General features: G+C 37.5%; 1 protein-coding gene across 2 annotated transcripts in view; it reads right to left on the bottom strand.

The window, feature by feature from the left end:
• The window catches only part of ST18 (ST18 C2H2C-type zinc finger transcription factor), a gene marked incomplete at both ends in the record, with an annotated part of 167,818 nt that overhangs the window by 41,215 nt on the left and 109,473 nt on the right, over positions 1 to 17,130 (bottom strand). For both annotated transcript variants that reach the window (XM_082311165.1, XM_082311166.1), the window contains 3 exons: positions 238 to 372; positions 3,170 to 3,967; positions 8,217 to 8,407. In XM_082311165.1, the coding sequence (XP_082167291.1) occupies positions 238 to 372; positions 3,170 to 3,967; positions 8,217 to 8,407 (1,124 nt within the window). The remainder of the gene's footprint in view (positions 1 to 237; positions 373 to 3,169; positions 3,968 to 8,216; positions 8,408 to 17,130) is intronic.

The raw sequence follows: 17,130 nt of genomic DNA, 5'->3' as shown, positions 1-17,130 counted from the left end.
CCACCTGAGGAGCCTATTGCTGTTTGTAATGCTACTGTTACTTGGGCTTTACAAGTGTGGGAAGTAGGACTGTCACTAAGAGCTGGAGGGCAAAGAAGCTGTGATGGCTCCTCTCTCAACCTCATTCTGCAATCTCACCCAGAAAAAGTGGGTTTCTTTTCCAGGATGAGCACACACTACCCACAATACCAGGCCAGATCCTGTTGTTATTCTGGACTGCAGGGTGATGATACTCACTTTCTAGTGGCACTCTAACTTTATGTGGACAGCCTGAGAGACTGCGGTGGTGAGGGTACAGCCCAGTCACGTGCCCTGTGCCATCACATCCTGGGATGGGACATTTGGTTTCTCTCTTTTCAGGCCTGGGTGAATCTGTAGAGAAATCAGATAAGGATTTTGTTTGCTTTTAGCCCGTGTCTGCACTCAACTGAGTGATCCTAGCAGCGTGATACTCTCTATTTTGTACTTCAGATGTAATTCCTACACAAAGTTTTAACAGAGATGTATGTGATTTAAGCATCACTTTAGGTTTTCACACTGTGTCCTTTAAACAATGGCTCCCCCCTCCCAATATGCCATTTTTGTGCTAAACTATATAGCTTTAGGATTGCAGTGTCATTTATTCCATTCAGAGCCTCAAACAGGACAGAAGCCACAATCCAATAAGCCAGAAAACTGGCAGCATCAGCCAACAGCAAGATCTATAAAGGAATAAATAAAAAAGCAGAAACAATCTTTTACTCTGTTAATGTCAGACTCCAGGAAGCTGGGACGACCAAATAAAAGATGAGGTGTGAAACAAATAAACAAACAAACAAATAAACAAACAAAAAGCATTTCAACCAGAAGCCATTCCTTAAATATCGCAGATCTCTAGGCTGTAGGTTCTTTGTTAGGAAACTGAATACATGCCACTTTACATTTGAGAGGCAAGGCAAGCAGCTCCCTCTGGTACACATGGCAATGCTGCTTTGTGGAGCAGCCCACAAAGACAGTGAAAACATGGAGCAGCCGATACCCTTTCAAAGGCAAGGTCTCAGCCCAGCCCCACAGCTACCACTCTGTAATGGCCACAGTGCATTCCCAATTTTTGTTTCAAGCACCTAGAATTGTGCAAGAAGCACTGGTCAGAAAGCCTTTATTTGATTTCCAATGCAGGATCAAAAGTCTGGGCGAGAAAAGGATGAATTCTGGTCCAGAAATTCTCTTGTGAGAAATCTGGAGGAAGTGGCCGCATAAATTGCTGAGGATGGTTTTAGCTCCATCTGTGATTGGCTGCCAACAGCATTCGGCGCTGGGGGAGAAAACAGCTGCAGCCAGCACAGGGAGCAGCCTCCTTCAAGCTCGTTTTGTTGGACCGTGAGGTAGGATGTGCTTAGGGACAGGATCACCAGAGACAGCTGAGGGTTAAACTTCCTGGCAAGACTTTAGGTAAAAAAAAAACAAACCAAAAAAACGAAATAGGGAGGAAAGAAAATAGACTGAGCATCAAGAAGAGACCACATGCTTTTTAGAATCACTGCAAATGGAATGTGCTGCAATAGTGGACAGAAAATAAAGAGGGACACTGAAATATGTTTTAATTTTTCCCCCACAAATTGGAAAGGTTTATCGTTAAAAAGACAGAAAAATATAATTTTAAACCATGTTTTTCTGATGTAGCATCCATGAAAGAAAATTAAGAGCTGATGGATTTGATGGTGGATTTTTTAGAAATAAAACCCAGTTAATTAGGTGAAGTGAAAAAATTACGTGCCTGATACTACCTTGACTAAAATCATACGGCATTTATACAACCTGAACAAAGCCTAGTTTGTTCCTCCATGAGTGTTACCTCTGAACTCACCTGCAAACTACAGCTAATAATAATATGGGGCAAACCAGGAAGGGCCAGATTCTGCCATGCTTACCATCACTGCTCCTTCCTATATGTGCTGTGAGAAAGTCACATCGGTACCAACGTGAACCTTGTGAACACAGATGGTCTCAGGATAAGAAAAGGTGTCTGTAAAATTCCTGCATGTACCATAGTCATCTGAGCAAATAAAGGTTCATGTAGTTTAGCATGGAGACAGACTAATACCATGCATGCACAGCTTAAGACATGGTAATGAAAAGACTGCTTGAGACAGAAAAATGAGATGCATGCATATTCTTCCCAAATACTACAGGAAATATTTTATAGTTAAAACTCCTAAAAGAACTTGTCAGTTACCTTATACACTAAATGCTTTAGATAACTAAACCACTATAATATTTGCAATGTCCACAGGGACTACTCTAAAGTAACACTAGAAATACCAAAGTAAATTGTTTATCAAAAGCAGAAATTGCAGCAATGCTGGGGTGACCTCCGCATACATGGAAGCCCAAAAGGAAAAGTCAAAGGACAGATTTATGTATTGTTACTTACTACAGCAGGGAGTGTGCTTATAAAATAACATCTCTTGATGTTCTGTAATTATCCTGAATTGAGGAGTTTCATATGAGACAGCCCAGTTTACAAATCAAACTCAAATCTTTTAAATCTCCACTTCTGGAAGGCTGATTAAGTACCAAAAATGGAACAATGTTCCTACAGCTTTGTAGGAGGCCACAAACCATCAGAAACAATAAAGATTTTGGAACTTACTGGTAATTCTGCTGATGGTGAATGAGGCAGAAGAGCACGGCTTGTGCTTTCCTGGCTCAGAAGTGCTGGCTGTAGCAAAATGTAATGTTGATACGTGAAGTAGACTGAACTCAGAAAACGCATGGCTTGGGAATTAGGTGGTATGTTTGGAAGAGGCCAGTTTTTCACCCTAACCTTTCCTTAAGCACCGTTTTAATGCCTTCTCTTTTGGCTGCTGAAATTTAGGAGGTATGTATTAACGCCCTGTGGAGGAGGAGGCGGAGGAGGAGGCAAAGGAGGAGAAGGAGTGTCAGTGCCAGCTACACAGCCCTTTTAGTACCCATTACTGATCATTTCACATAGCGGTTTGGCAGGAAGCCAAGTACCTAGCGTTTAACCTGGTTAGATGTAAGGCACTAGTGTGAAGGTACATAATTAGCAAAATTACCAGCTAAATTCCAGATTCTTTACTGTTGCTATAAAACCCAGCTCACAATCCTCTATCAGTCACAGGATAAATGCTTAAGCCAGTAAGAACAGCCAAAAATACTTCCTTACGTTTGTTGCTAAATATCTGTCTCCCACCAATGTCAATAACTTTGGTTTGCCTCCTTTCCCCTGCTAGATGCTCCAGAAGAAACCTATCCAGTTCCTTGTAGGTGCTGTGAAACACATGCCCTTGCTCTGCCTGCAGAGCAATTGCTTGTTCTAGCAAACTCAAGTTCCCTTTTGTTTTGTCCAGCTCAACCGACACTTCTGTGGTTTCTGACAGGCACTCGTTGTCATCTTCTTCACTTTCAGGGAAGGGATTCTGAATTCTTTTCTCAAAAGGATCTGGGTGAGACTCCTGGGGTGCTCTTAGCTCTGTTTCTGAGTCACAAAGTGTTTCACAAGGGCCAAATTCTACCTCTTCCTTCTTAATTTCTGGGACTTCCAGGATGCTAGGTTGATTATGCTCTACAATATACTTCTGAGTTACATGGGGCTTTACACCAGTTTCTTCCGAGAAATTTGAGGAGCTGTCCCACTCATTGTCCATAATTTCAGAGTTACTTTCATTTTCCTCAGATGAACAGTACTTTGAGTCAGAAATAACAGTCTTTTCCTTTCCTTCAGCTGAATTAATCATGTAACATTCATCAGTGTCATCACTTTCTGTTTTTAAGGATTGAATGCCGCTATCATTTAGATTTTCTGCCACTGTTTGACTGGGTGTATCTTTTGCTAATTTTCCCACGTTCATCAAAGATTTGGCCACAGCATCCTGATAGCTGGAGTAGTTATCTTTTCTTTGACTGGAATTTTCTTGTCCACCTGAATGAAGGGTTTCCTCAGATGATTTTGGAGTATTTTCCTCTGCATGAGAAAAAAGCAAGAGAATAACATGTAAGAATAACTGCTTTTGTATCTTGTAGAATTGATATGAAGATATTTACTTACCAATTGTCATATCTTTATTCAAAGGTACTCTGAAATGATTGAATTCACACCAAGGCTGTGTTTGAAATGACTGCTTGTAGCATCAGGAAAAGCCCTTCTAAGATTATATCTATTTTATATTATAGCTCCAAAGCTATATGAGAAATAAATATGTTGCCTTTTTTCACTGATGGTGAAGACACATATTATCTTAGAACACATGCACATTCATATACATTCATATAAATATAATGTGCCATAAATAGATACTACATATACACAATCTATATATGCATATATATATATACAAGCACAGACACACACTTTTTAAAATTCCTCTGATCTATTTTCACTTTTCTTTCATCTAAGATTCCCAAATATTTTCTCAAAATAGACCCTAATTACTTTCCCAGTCACCCCAGATCCCATGAAAGACCTTGATGGAAAAAAACTCAATACTTCACAAAGGGCAAGCTCCTGGTCACCATTGCAATTGCCACATTAAGTGATAGATCAGGTCATGCACAGGAAAACAGAAATGATTGTTATGTACAGACTCATAAAGGACTTGTTAAAGACACCACTGAAGTGCATCCTGTCTTTATAAACATCTTTCTTCAGAAGAAAAGCAGCAGCCAGCAGGTAATAGAGGCTGCATGTAGGAGAGGTTGTCAGTGTGGAAGACAATATGCCTTTTGTATCTCATTTAATTTTTTATAAACATTTCCTCTGACAAGGACACTCAAAAATACATCTCCATCATCTTCCTTTCTGGTAATTATCTCTCTCAAATCAACACTGGTTTGCCAGGATCAAGTAAATATTGCCATAGTAACTAAAAGCATTTTTGGATGAAGGGAAGAATTTAGTCACAACACTAGCCCCTTCAATAATGCTGATTATAGGGTACATACTTTTGTTGGGATCTATTCAACATAAACTGAAAAATTTAACATTTTACTTCCTAGAAAGGAGGATGAATAAACAAGCACAGACTATTTCATAAGATGCGTCTGTCCTCTCCTGAATCAGAAGAACCCCAGGTTTAAATAATAAATTAAGCATAGTCTAAAATGCAAATGAAGTTTCTCTCAATAACACAGCGAGCTATTAAGAGAAAGTGTAAAGGGTTATGATAATTTTAAAGTATTATGAACTACAGAAAACAAATAAAAAGCATTTTCAGTGAATATGTCCAATTCATTGAACTATTCTCTCAATCCACTTAACTACCCACATGTGTACAATAATGATTTATAGACATTATACCTAATTATGCATATTTGGGCTGTGTTAGAGTGCCTAACAAAAGCTCTAGAAAGCAACAATTACCTCTGTTGCTTAGCTACATAGTTTAAAATATTCCTATTAAGTGCAGATTATTGTGGAGGGGAAAAGGGGGACAAAAATGCACATGTGCACCACAATGAATTTCACTTTACTGCTGCCAAACTGTTAGCATTTTGGGTCACTTCCAGTTTACATAATTGTTTGGTTCAACTGTTTGTTATATGTTAAAAGAAAATATTGATTAATTCTTATTCTTCTTCAGAAAATTGGACTCATGCAGGGAGAGGTGGCCTTGTGCACTGTGTGCATAAAGTTGTGTTTAAAAAAAAATATCTGTAAACCTTAGTGTAACTTTTTAGCAGCTGGTCTAGTACCACACACATTGCAGTATTCTGAATAAAGAAGTCTGCTGTCTTTTCACAACTCAGCAAGTAAGAATGATGATTTGGCTCTATAACCAACTTTAGTTAAATGAGTTTTTATTATTTGCTCTTCTGCCATTTGGAAAATAACAGAATCCCATCAGTGGGTCATTTCAAAAAGTAAGAAGTTCTAGTTTTAAAAGAAATCTCCCACTCTTCAAAATAAAACAAACAAAACTTGATAATAGTAACAGGTCTTTCCAGTTATTTTTCTGTGTGAAAGATGAAAAGTAATATAAATGCATGATAACAGATTTTTGCTCCTTAAATAATCAGCAATTTTTAAATGCAATGTTTAAAAATTTGTTGTTGAACCAGTCTTAATAGTTCAGCTGTCCCAGCTTTGCTTTACATTTCTACAGGCTGTAAATTTACTTTAAAAATAATCAAAACTCAGCTTAGTTTACAGTTGCATCAATCCATGAACAGAAGCATTAACTAATCAATGGACAAGAATCATGAGTTCATAATAAAATGAGCAATATTACACTAAGAAATTACAAATAAAGCTGCATACCCAGACCAGCTGTATGCTTTAGCTGAAAATTATTTTGTAGCTGGCAAAATTGATGCAAAAGTGATAGGTTGTATTATCACTGACACAAGCAGGTTGGGAGAAATCTCACTGGTATCAAATAAGTCTTTTTGAAATTAAGTGTTTTTTTCCTTTTGACTGAAGGGCTGGGTGCAAATAGGGTTCCCCTACATTTGTATCAATGGACCTGGCACAACACCTGCCCTTTTTAAAAAAAAGAACCAGTTAAATAACTTAGGTTCATCTGTATATGGCACAAGTTCTACCTTTACACCCATCATAGTACTTTCCTTTTAGCGAGTTTTTCAAGCTGTGCAGAGGACAGACACAAGCAAAAGAAAAACACATAACTGAGGGCAGCTCTGGATGGCCAGGAACCAGGCTGAATCTATACAAGAAAAAATAGCTAAAATCTCTATATCTCAAAGAAAAAAAGAAAACAAACAAACCAAAAAACCCATACAGGAACTCTTACTCAAACAGCTTCCCTTCCGGTGTTAGGAGATAGAAATACTCCTTGCTGGAGAAACACTGAGAACCATGGAGCTTTTTTTCTTGATTAAGTTAGCTTACTAATGTCACCCAAAAGACAGAGACATTGGGTATCACCTTGTTCATTAATGTTCTGTTTGAAGAGGGAGCTCCCTTCTAGGTTTTCACACCAATAGGATGCAGACCCCTGTAAGAGAATGCTCCTAGAAGACTTACAAGTCACAACTGGCTGAAATCTTTGCCATATAGTAATGACACAAAGACCTCCACCAATTTTAGTAGAACCAGGATTTGACTTTTTTACCTGAAAGACAGCCGTTTTCTTCTTCTGTGTTTTATAGTAGTCATATGTATAAAATTTGGGGGTTTTCTTTTGTTTTTAAGGAAATTCTATTTAGAGTGGATAAAGATATAAATTCTGAATCTCAGTTCATCATAGAATCGTAGAACATCCCAGGTTGGAAGGGACCTCAAAAGATCATCTGGTCCAACCTTTTGTGGGAAAGGGAACCTAGATGAGATTATCTAGAACCCTGTCCTTCCAAAATATTTGGCAAGAAGAAACTGAATGGAAAATAAATTACCTTTAAACTCCCATAGCAACCAGCAACTGAGCAGAATACAAGTTCATTCTGTTTTCTTGTCATCTATGATTACTAACTTCCCAGTGCCAGATCACATTGCTTTTATTTTGACATTTACTATCTACTGATGACTCCTCCCTTTAAAACAGATATCTTCTCGCTTGCCTGACTAACAATTTGTGCAGAACTTCTTAAACAAATATGTGACAGACAATTTATTTGGATATTTTTTGTTCATCTTGAATATATACAAACATATATTAGAAAGAGCAATAAAGACATACTGTAGCTATATCTTTCTGTCTCCCCATCCACTTCCATATTTTTCCAGCATATACATTGTAGAAGTTTCTATAAATTGTTGGACATGTCTGGCTTAGCAGAGTTGGAATAACAAGTATGAAAGTGCTGAGTCTAATAATCCTGTTAAACAGAACACACGTAGCAGTCGCATGAAATTGCTTTGCTAAATGTTAAAGTCAACAATGTTTTGCTAAGCGTTTTTTTTTTTTTTCTTCCTAAGAGCTCTATATATTCCAGTGAAAATCTGCTCTTCATAAATGTGTTTTTCTCAGTGGTGAGCTTAACCTTGTTCTTTAACAGAGCTAGTGGAGAAGCAGATGCTGCTCCATATCTGACCTGCTCCACTAGTTGTCTCTCTGTGTGACCTACAAAGCATTTGCTAGACCCCAGGAGGAGTTATTGTACAAAATAATTGGAAGTATGATGGTTAAACCTAGACAGAAATGCACCATTCCAACTCTGTTAGAAGTCAAACACATTCTGCATCCTTTTTGAAATACTGTTTCATATCTCCCTTCCTGTGGAATTCAGGTTCAAGCGGAGCCACGCTGCACGACTACCTGGAGTTGAGCTGCTTTCAAGGACACTGATCTCTTCTTGTAAATCCATCCTGTCCTCATTTTCTTCTTTGCATTCCACACTGGGGCTGTAGTGGCGGGGTTTCATTAACAGGGACTTCCTTTTGTTGACAGCACCACCTGATATCTGTTCTTCGGCTTTTCTCTTCTTAGCCATGGAGCATTTGTAGGCACTGCGATGATCAATAAGCAATGATAGAGAAAAAAGAGGGAGAAGTGAGGGGTAAATTGTTTAAAAGATAGCACCATCCTCTAGTTTAATTCTAAGTATAAAAAGTGACAACTGGCAAAATATTAATTCACTTTCAGTTTCAGCAAGTTGTGTTTAGTGGATATTTAATTTTAGCTCATGCATTCAAAGTTCAGGGCACAGGCAAGTCCCATTTCTTTTCACTGCTGCCAAAATCTGTCTAGGGGAAGGGGAATGAGGAGGAAGACAAAACCAAAAAACCCATAACTAACTCAACATCCTTAATCCTAAGAAAGCATATGCTAATCTAAGCCCTGCTCTGCAGTAAAATACACCCAGAAAAGGATGAAGAAAATTGTAGTCTGGGTTGATAATCCAGAGAAACAGCTAAGGGGAAAAATATACCACCGGTTATACTACAACATCCTGAGCCTTTGGCTCCATTACCTTTACATCAGTATGGACATCCACTCGCACACCTTGAGTTCAACAGCATAAGACCTGTGTGTATCTTCAGAAAATTTTGCAATATGGGTCCCTCTTTCAATATCAGTCCCAAGTGCTGGTTTCATTTCATTAACTCCAGCCATAAATGCCTAGTTTAAGCTCTTCTCAGGTCTCTATATAGACTCTGGAAAAAGGCTCCTCCAGAGGGCAATTCACCCAATTTAAAACTAGATCTATCTGATAAACAGGGTGGGCCTGGGAAAGGCCTTGCCCAGTCTGGATGCCTAACTTTCAGAAGACTGACATAAGAGAGGGTGGTATTTTAAAGAGGAAGCTTTTCGGCAGATTTGATATACTTCTTTCAGCTCCTATAAGATCCACATGTTGATCTGCTTATTAATTTGCTTCTGCGGATATTTAGCAAAGCCTTTGCTGCCATGCAGCTGATCTGTATGGCATATAGATGTTACATTGTATGACACTGCACTAAGGAGGCCTGAACCTTCAAACCTCTTTTCTTAATAACTTTTTGTGTAAGTGATTTGGCATGATTTCATTGTTGTCTCACACACAGTATTCTAAGAAATTTATGTAGTACGAATAATAGTGTTCATATTATATCTGTCAGAGATGAAAAAACTACATATACAATTCTGTGTAATCCACTCAATGGTTTCGTGACCTTAGGCACCCCCAGGGTGCATTACAAATCTACACAATGCCCTTAGGTGTTGGATTTTGCATTTGGCTCACTGACTTAGCTGCAAGATTTGCAAAAAATCCATGTATGCAGAGAACTCCTATTGGTTACACATATTACAAGCTCAACAGCATAAATTAATCCTTCCAAGGTATCTTATGTGCACTAAATTGGCTCAGGTTCTGATTGTTTTGGATGAAAGCATATGACTAACTTAAGCTTTTAGTTAAAAAAAATACCCATTTTTGGCTAAACACCTTTTTGGCAGTCCGTCATGGCAAACATGAAGGACATCGTAGAAATACAAAGATCTGCATTTTAGGGAGAATGTTAAAATTCTACCATACGCATCTTAAACCCAGCAGATATTCTTGATCTTCTGAAAGCTAAAATGCTATGGGCATCAGGAATACTGGACACTAAGCACCTGCTGTAGTTGACTATATTATGGCTTCTGTGTTATTTCTCTGTTTATGAATAGAGGATAACATGAATATCATATTAAAGGCCAGAATCACAATGGTATAAGCATCCCATTGGAAATGATGCCCATATAACAGACATCAGGGATGGATGTACTGCAGACAAATATGCATAATTTACTTCTAAGAAAAAACAATCAAGAGTTTCTTAATTCATATTTGTGAACGGCAGTTCATACCATTCATGTTGTTTCAGGAAAATTGAATAAAGGACAAATGTTTGAAAACCCTTCACACACAATTGTTTTTATCAACCAAAGCCTTCACTAGGTTTGTTTTTGATCTTTCTCATTTATTTGTCAAGCTTCAAGTTTACCTCTAGTAGCTACTGTGAGAGTGTTTAGGACAAGATGAATTTCCAGTGTTTAATTCCCCTTTGACGAAGATACAGCTGCTTCTTACACAAGAATAATTAATAGATTTTTAGAACAGAAGATGCAATTAGATTATCTAGTATGCCCTCCTGTGCAACACAGGTCACAGAACTTCATCTAGCTCTTCAGCTTTAATCCTGTAATTTGTCTGACTATTGTGTATCTTCCAGTCAAGTTAAGGGAAAACATGGTAAAATGGTAAGTTGATTGCTGTATTCTTGCTCACTAAGTACAACGTTCTTTTAGTAACATGATGTTATAAGCCCACCACTGGGGGCTGGCACAACAGCTTTTAAACACAGTGTTTTTTCACCATAACTGTTAAAGATAGCCCAACTCAGATGTTAGCAGACCACAGTCAGGACCAGTGCGACGGTACTGCTGCCACCTGCCACCTGCAGATCTGCTCTGGGAAATGAGAGCACAAGAATCCCACTTGACCGTAACTACCACAGTTTACAGCAGTAAATCAAAAGCTGCTACATCAATGTCAGAACAGGAGGATTGCTCATGTTCAAAAGTTTCTCCTCTATGAAAGACTGATGCATTAGCTTGTCCTTATCACATCTCTTTCTGTACACAAGCAGCCACTCACACAGATATAGTTCCCATCATTTTAAAATAAGTGAATACATGAGATTCAACTTTAGGTAAAATCATTCCTGATGCCTTCCACTCTGATTGCAGGAAGATGACAAAACACAGTTGTTGCTTCTTTCCTAGGAAGTGCAAATTGCTCTCCATAGGCTGGGAACACTCTTGCTTTTGCTGGTGACTTTTTAAACTGCTGATTTTGAGTTTTAACTGGAACCTATTAGTTTGCAAGAGCCAGTTTAAAGATCTACCATTAACCAGCAATTCCCCTTCTTTTCTACCTTTCTGTGTTTAAAAGTAAAAATGAAAATAAAACCAGAAAAACAACTTCACAAGTGATAGATTTTTCAAGTACTTACACATGATTTGTTAAGTATTTGATAATGGACACTGGACATTTAACTACTATGAAAAGAATATATTTATGCCTTTGTATCATTCATGGCATGTCAAATTCACCTTTGTCTTAAAAAGTTTCTATTTCTCTCTTTTGCTTATGTACATGCACACATACACATATGTACGTTAGCACAGATTTGTCAAGCTGTAGTTTGTCAAATGGTAAACCTATAATTTAGCTTCTCTATTACTCATCTCATAAATTCAACGTCTAATAGTTTTGTTGCTATTTATCAATGGACTGCTTGTTGTCATGGAACACTGATTCAGCTGTCAAGGTTATTTGATAATCTGAGGCTCATAAAACAGGAGAAGTTCTTTTTGTTATGAGTCCAAGGCCAATACATGTTTTTTTTTCCCAATTTAACTGCACTTAAATTTTACGAGTAATAAATCATTTTAGTACTATCTATAATGAGCAGATTTTTTATTATTATTTTTTTAGTCAAAGACTCGGTTACCAAAACCATCTTGTGTCATTTGTCATAGTGTGAGCCAAGAGGTTAAAATCTAAGACATGTAAGACCTGGTTGCATGTGTTGCAAAAAACCCTATGATAAATCTTTCATATGTATTTCATACCTAAATACTTTTTTGGGGAATTTACTGGGTCCTTCTCTTTCCTTTATTTCTGCTCAGAATATATCTTGGATGGTGTGGGCAGACACTGGTAGTATACAGGTAGAACAGTGCATTGGCTCCCTACCACAAAGCGATGCCTCAGAAGAAAGAGAGAGGTTTTAAGCAGTCCTAACCACATACAGCTTTTCCCACTGCTAAAAATTGTCACGCTCATTTTTTTTTTTAAATTGATTCATCTAAGTGATGTGTTTGTCAAGCCTTTAACCTGACCTTTAACCACTTTGTAGCCAGCAAGGATTTTTTGTTGTTAATCTATTGGCAGGACTTCCAGATCTCTGGGGACTTTTTTCTTATTCACACAGCCTGCAGGTTGGTAAAGGATGATAACAGAGCGAAGAATTGCCATAGAGGGTAAAACAGGGGTACATTCAGCCTGACAACTGGTGTTGTACTGCCTGTAATGGATGCCATGTAAAATAATAAGAACAGAACACACTGCCTCTCATGAACACTCCTTAGCTTCAAGAGAGAAAATAAATGTCTTCGAATATCAAGGCACATTTATTGTCTAACGCTATTTAAGGAGGCCACTCCTCATGTGAGTTTGTGCAAGAATAATTAATGGAACATTTTAGTTTGTGGAGAAAATAATTTTAAATTCTTAACCTGAATTGCCTTTTGACTGCTTAACTATACTACAAAAGTAAGCATTAGACTATTGAATTACAATTAAAGGAGACATCGTCTTCTGATCTGCAGAACCATTTAACTTCACACTAGTAGTTACAAGGAGAAGGTTAGCCTAACTACTCCTTAATCATATTGTGATTAAAGATGTTGCCAGATGCTTTAGGCCTTGATCAGGTTTTGTTCACAAACTTGCAAATGCCCTAGGACGCTGTGGAAGTCAAATACTACATTTTCCTTACAGTAGTGAAAAGTTGGTATTTGAAGATTCAGGGACACTTGCCACTCACAGATGAAACAGTAGCTTACAAATGTCTGTCATGGTTGGGCATTCTTCTAAGAATTTTAGGACTGTACTGAATGAGAGGTACCTAAAAGGAACAGAAATTCTTAATGTCTCCCCACCTTAGTCCTCCTGTATGTCAGTTTGTTCTCTAAGAAACAGATGAAACAGATTCTGTCTAACTCTCTAGCACAATGGCTTTCAAAGGTTTAGGCTATAGCTGAAAGTATCTGATCCCCCAAAATCACACAAAAATCCTGAGCTTCTCATAAGCTGATGATGGACAGGGGAAATTACTAGTAATGGGTACAGAAAGGGGATGATCTGCTCCTAGGATGGATGGCATGTCAGTTGAAATGACATTGATGTTATTGTTTACATCAACTATGAATGCCAGCAGTTCATGAAAGGAGCTGGAATGTCAGAGTCCAAAGAAAGAGAGTGTTGGTAGTCTCATCACTGCAATTGAAAACCTAAATGAGTGCAGTTAATTACAGCAACTTCAGATGGACAACAGTGATTGGGGAGGAAGGTGGAGAGTGACTATGACTCAATTATTTGCTTTGTCTTCAGTTTAAGACAGTCAGATTTATGTTGCTTTTCCTTAACTAACCCTCGTTGTTTGCAAAGAGTGCATGTACATTTTATAACTAGATGGATTTCAGAACGGAATGCAAAATCTACAAGGTTTATGCCCTTGGAAAAATGACAACTAAACAGCAATTCCATTTACACATATTCTAACTATATACAAAGACAAATCCTAGATTCAGAAAACTAGATAGAAGCTACTTTTAAAAGACATGGATTAGTCATAGATTTTATACAAAGAGACAGAAGAATGTTTTCTAAAACGAAGAAAGTAAATTGCATCACTTCGGACCATGGATACTGGAATAATAAAGAAAATGGCTTGTGTATTAAATAAGTACTTCTTGGTCAATCTCTTTTTTTACTTTTTTTAAGGAAGATATTTGATGAGATGCTTTTCATCAGTGAGAATGGCAGTTCAAGAGAAGGCTCTAATGACTTTACCCGACCTCTGTACCCTTCAGCTCTCATTCTTAGAAAGATCTGTAAGTTTTGCAATACCTTCTATCTTGTCTGCTATATGGACTACATACATTCTCAGGATTTCTACAACAATGTATTCTGATGCTCCATCCTGAAATACACTTCCCATTTCCAAACATTTTTCTACTCAGTGGTATATGAAAGTATGCTTACAGATGTTTTGTGTGTCCATGAATTTCTCCCTGAATAGTGGAACGTGCTGGAGCATGAGTTAAATAAAATGAAATGACCATTCTGCCCATCTAAAAAAGTAAAAGTGAGGAAGATTTATGAATTGTCAGGTGTGGGGAAATTACACACGTCCAGAAGCAACTGTTTGCTTTACAAGCTATAGGTGGCAACACACTGAATAGCTGAAGAACTTCAAAGAGTAAGACTGTGCAACTGGGAGAATTGTAATTAAGGGTTGAGCTACAGTTCACTGACAGTCGAAGACTGAGTTGAACCAGAAAAAAAAAAAAAGAGTTTTCTTTCTAATTCCTTCAAATAATTCTTATAAGTATTAAAATATATTCAGACATTATACCAATGAAAACTTATGACTTTATGTGAAAATATTAAAACAGGCCATTTGTTAACAGAACTCTGACGTGAGTTTTTACAGATGAAATTTTGCAGGCTAATCCTGGAAAGGACCACTGAGTTCTCATCACTGACAAGAAACTAAACATGTATTTGCCCTGATTTCTAATCTGGAGTCAGAGTTATTGACATTAACATTTTCTTGTATTTTGTAAAGTAAGCCGAGCCATAGTAACTTTTAGACAATCTACAAAATTTGGACTCCATGACAAGAGTATGTTGTATTTCACAGATTCAGCGTAGGTGATGAAAAATAATCTGGAAATAGCTCCAGCTGGGAATTTCTGAAAAATTATTTCAGAGAAAATTCATCAAGTAAAAGTAATTTCCTTCCATCAACAATTTTAAGCATTAAAATTGGAAGAACTTAAATCAATAAAATGTGTCGAAAAAAATTGCTCGTCATTTAGACCAGGTGAATTGGCTGTAATAGAAGCTCAGAACTAGCATGACTTACTCCAATGATAATTAAAGAAAATCTGACTGTTTCTCATTTTTTAATATCACAGACAACACAAAAAATGCATTTCACCCTTTCTAACAAACCCGTACTCTTGGCTTACAAGCTGTGTCTGTGAAACAGACAGGGGCTTTTCCTGTGCATTGTAGCAATCGTTCCAGGTTTAAAGGGCCTTCTACAAATAGAAAAGTTTACTGCCATACACAGGCATTGCTCTTTTTCTAAAATGCCAGAGTTGTGAGAAGTTCAGTCCAGAGCTGAACCAAGATGAAAGGAATGCACATGGGGTATAGATGAGAAGAAAGATAAAAGGGAAATTCATATTTATGATCACTAATATAGAGCAAAATAAGCTCAGTAACTTGGGGCTATTAAAGTGTCTGTCTATATACACAAATGAAAGGTTTAGCTAGGAAAAAAGGAACAGAACTGGACAGATAATAATGTGGAGAAAATATGGTATCATAACTGAAAGCTGACTGGAGTATGATATTAAAAGATATATTTTATTTAAAAAAAGACATATAAGAAAAGCAAAGGAGCTGCCATAGCCTTGTTGGTGAAAGAGGATTTATTAGCCCCCATAAGAAGAGGCTGGGGAGAAATGGGTAATGGTGTTGAGTCATTATGTACCGAGCTTGGAGATGTTTCAGACAGTAAACTAAATGTTATAGGCCACCTGACCAAAAAGAACAACTGGACTGTGAAATGATTGAGCAAATAAAAAGAAGCATGTAAAAAGAGTGGAGCAATGGTAAGTCAGCAATAACACAGGAAAAGGCATGCAGTTATGGTGAAATCTACCCATGCCTCAAGCTCACTGTGATGCCTGAGGCTAAAGGACAATATGATTTCAGGCTGCAATAGGCTCATGAAATGGCTTTTTTTTAAACCTCTTTTGGTTTTTTTTTGTTTTTTTTTTTAAACTCTAGGTAACTATTTTAGCAAAATTCTCCCCACAGGAAAGGCAACTCAGAGGAAAGCACAGATTTAAATTATTTTCTCTGATTTTCTTGTTTTCAGTTTACAAGCTTGTACAATCATAACAATATTCAGATCATATAAAAAATAATGCACATAAACCCTCTAATTGAAATACTATGTTAATGAAGTAGATGACTTCCTCACAGTGTCATTCTATAGCTCATAGATCAAGAACTCTATATGACTAGAGTTGTATATTTGGATCTTTTCTAACAAGTAAGTTATATTTAGTAAAAGCCAGTTTGGAGGAAACTTAATTTTTATTGCATGAAGATCAAGAAGTTCTTAAACTCAGTGATATGAATGAATGCCCAAGATCTGGGCCAAATCCAGCCTCCCTAACCTCTTTTTCATTTACTCACTCAATCTGTCCAGGTTGAGTAGGTCAAGAAATTCCAGTGGGACCCCAGCCAAGAATTTGGCTTAGAATGGATTAAGTTCCTAGGCAAATCTACAGATCATCTACGCAACCTTTGCATCCAGAAAGCCTTGCACGTGAGTAGTCAGCCTGCTAATGCCAGTAAATGCATAAATAAAAAGCATACTGGTAACTACAGTCTGGTTAGAGAAGACATAAAGAAGATAAACCTTTTTTTTTTTTTTTGACAACAGACAATGGGACTGTAAGCAATTTATTGTCAGAAGCCAGTACCTCCCTTTAATGTAGCAGGAGGTCCCATGGCTGCATTCTTTTCCTTTCCTTGCTATCTCCAGGCTGTCCACAGTTCATTTCAGCTTGCTTTTGCTTGGCTGAACCCATCCTTGACATCAGTCAGACAGAGTAATTCAGCCAGCCATAATATTTAACTCATGATTGATATATATGAGGCAGAAATCACCGGTTGGCATTTCAATATTTCTATGGCTTACGGTCATCTACAGAGAAAAGATCTGCCATAAGAGGAAACAACCATTTGGGGCTATAATGTTCTGATTCATTCTGTCACCCAGTAGAAGGCATTAAGGCAATATGCAACTCTAAATTCCTATGTAGGGTTGGGAGGATAACATTTACTGTGTGCTGATGAACGCAGAAGTTGTGATGGGGAAAATGATGA

This window comes from Platalea leucorodia (assembly GCF_965183815.1).
Source record: "Platalea leucorodia genome assembly, chromosome: 1".
Lineage (NCBI taxonomy): Eukaryota > Metazoa > Chordata > Aves > Pelecaniformes > Threskiornithidae > Platalea > Platalea leucorodia.
This window is presented reverse-complemented; position numbering and strand designations above follow the sequence as displayed.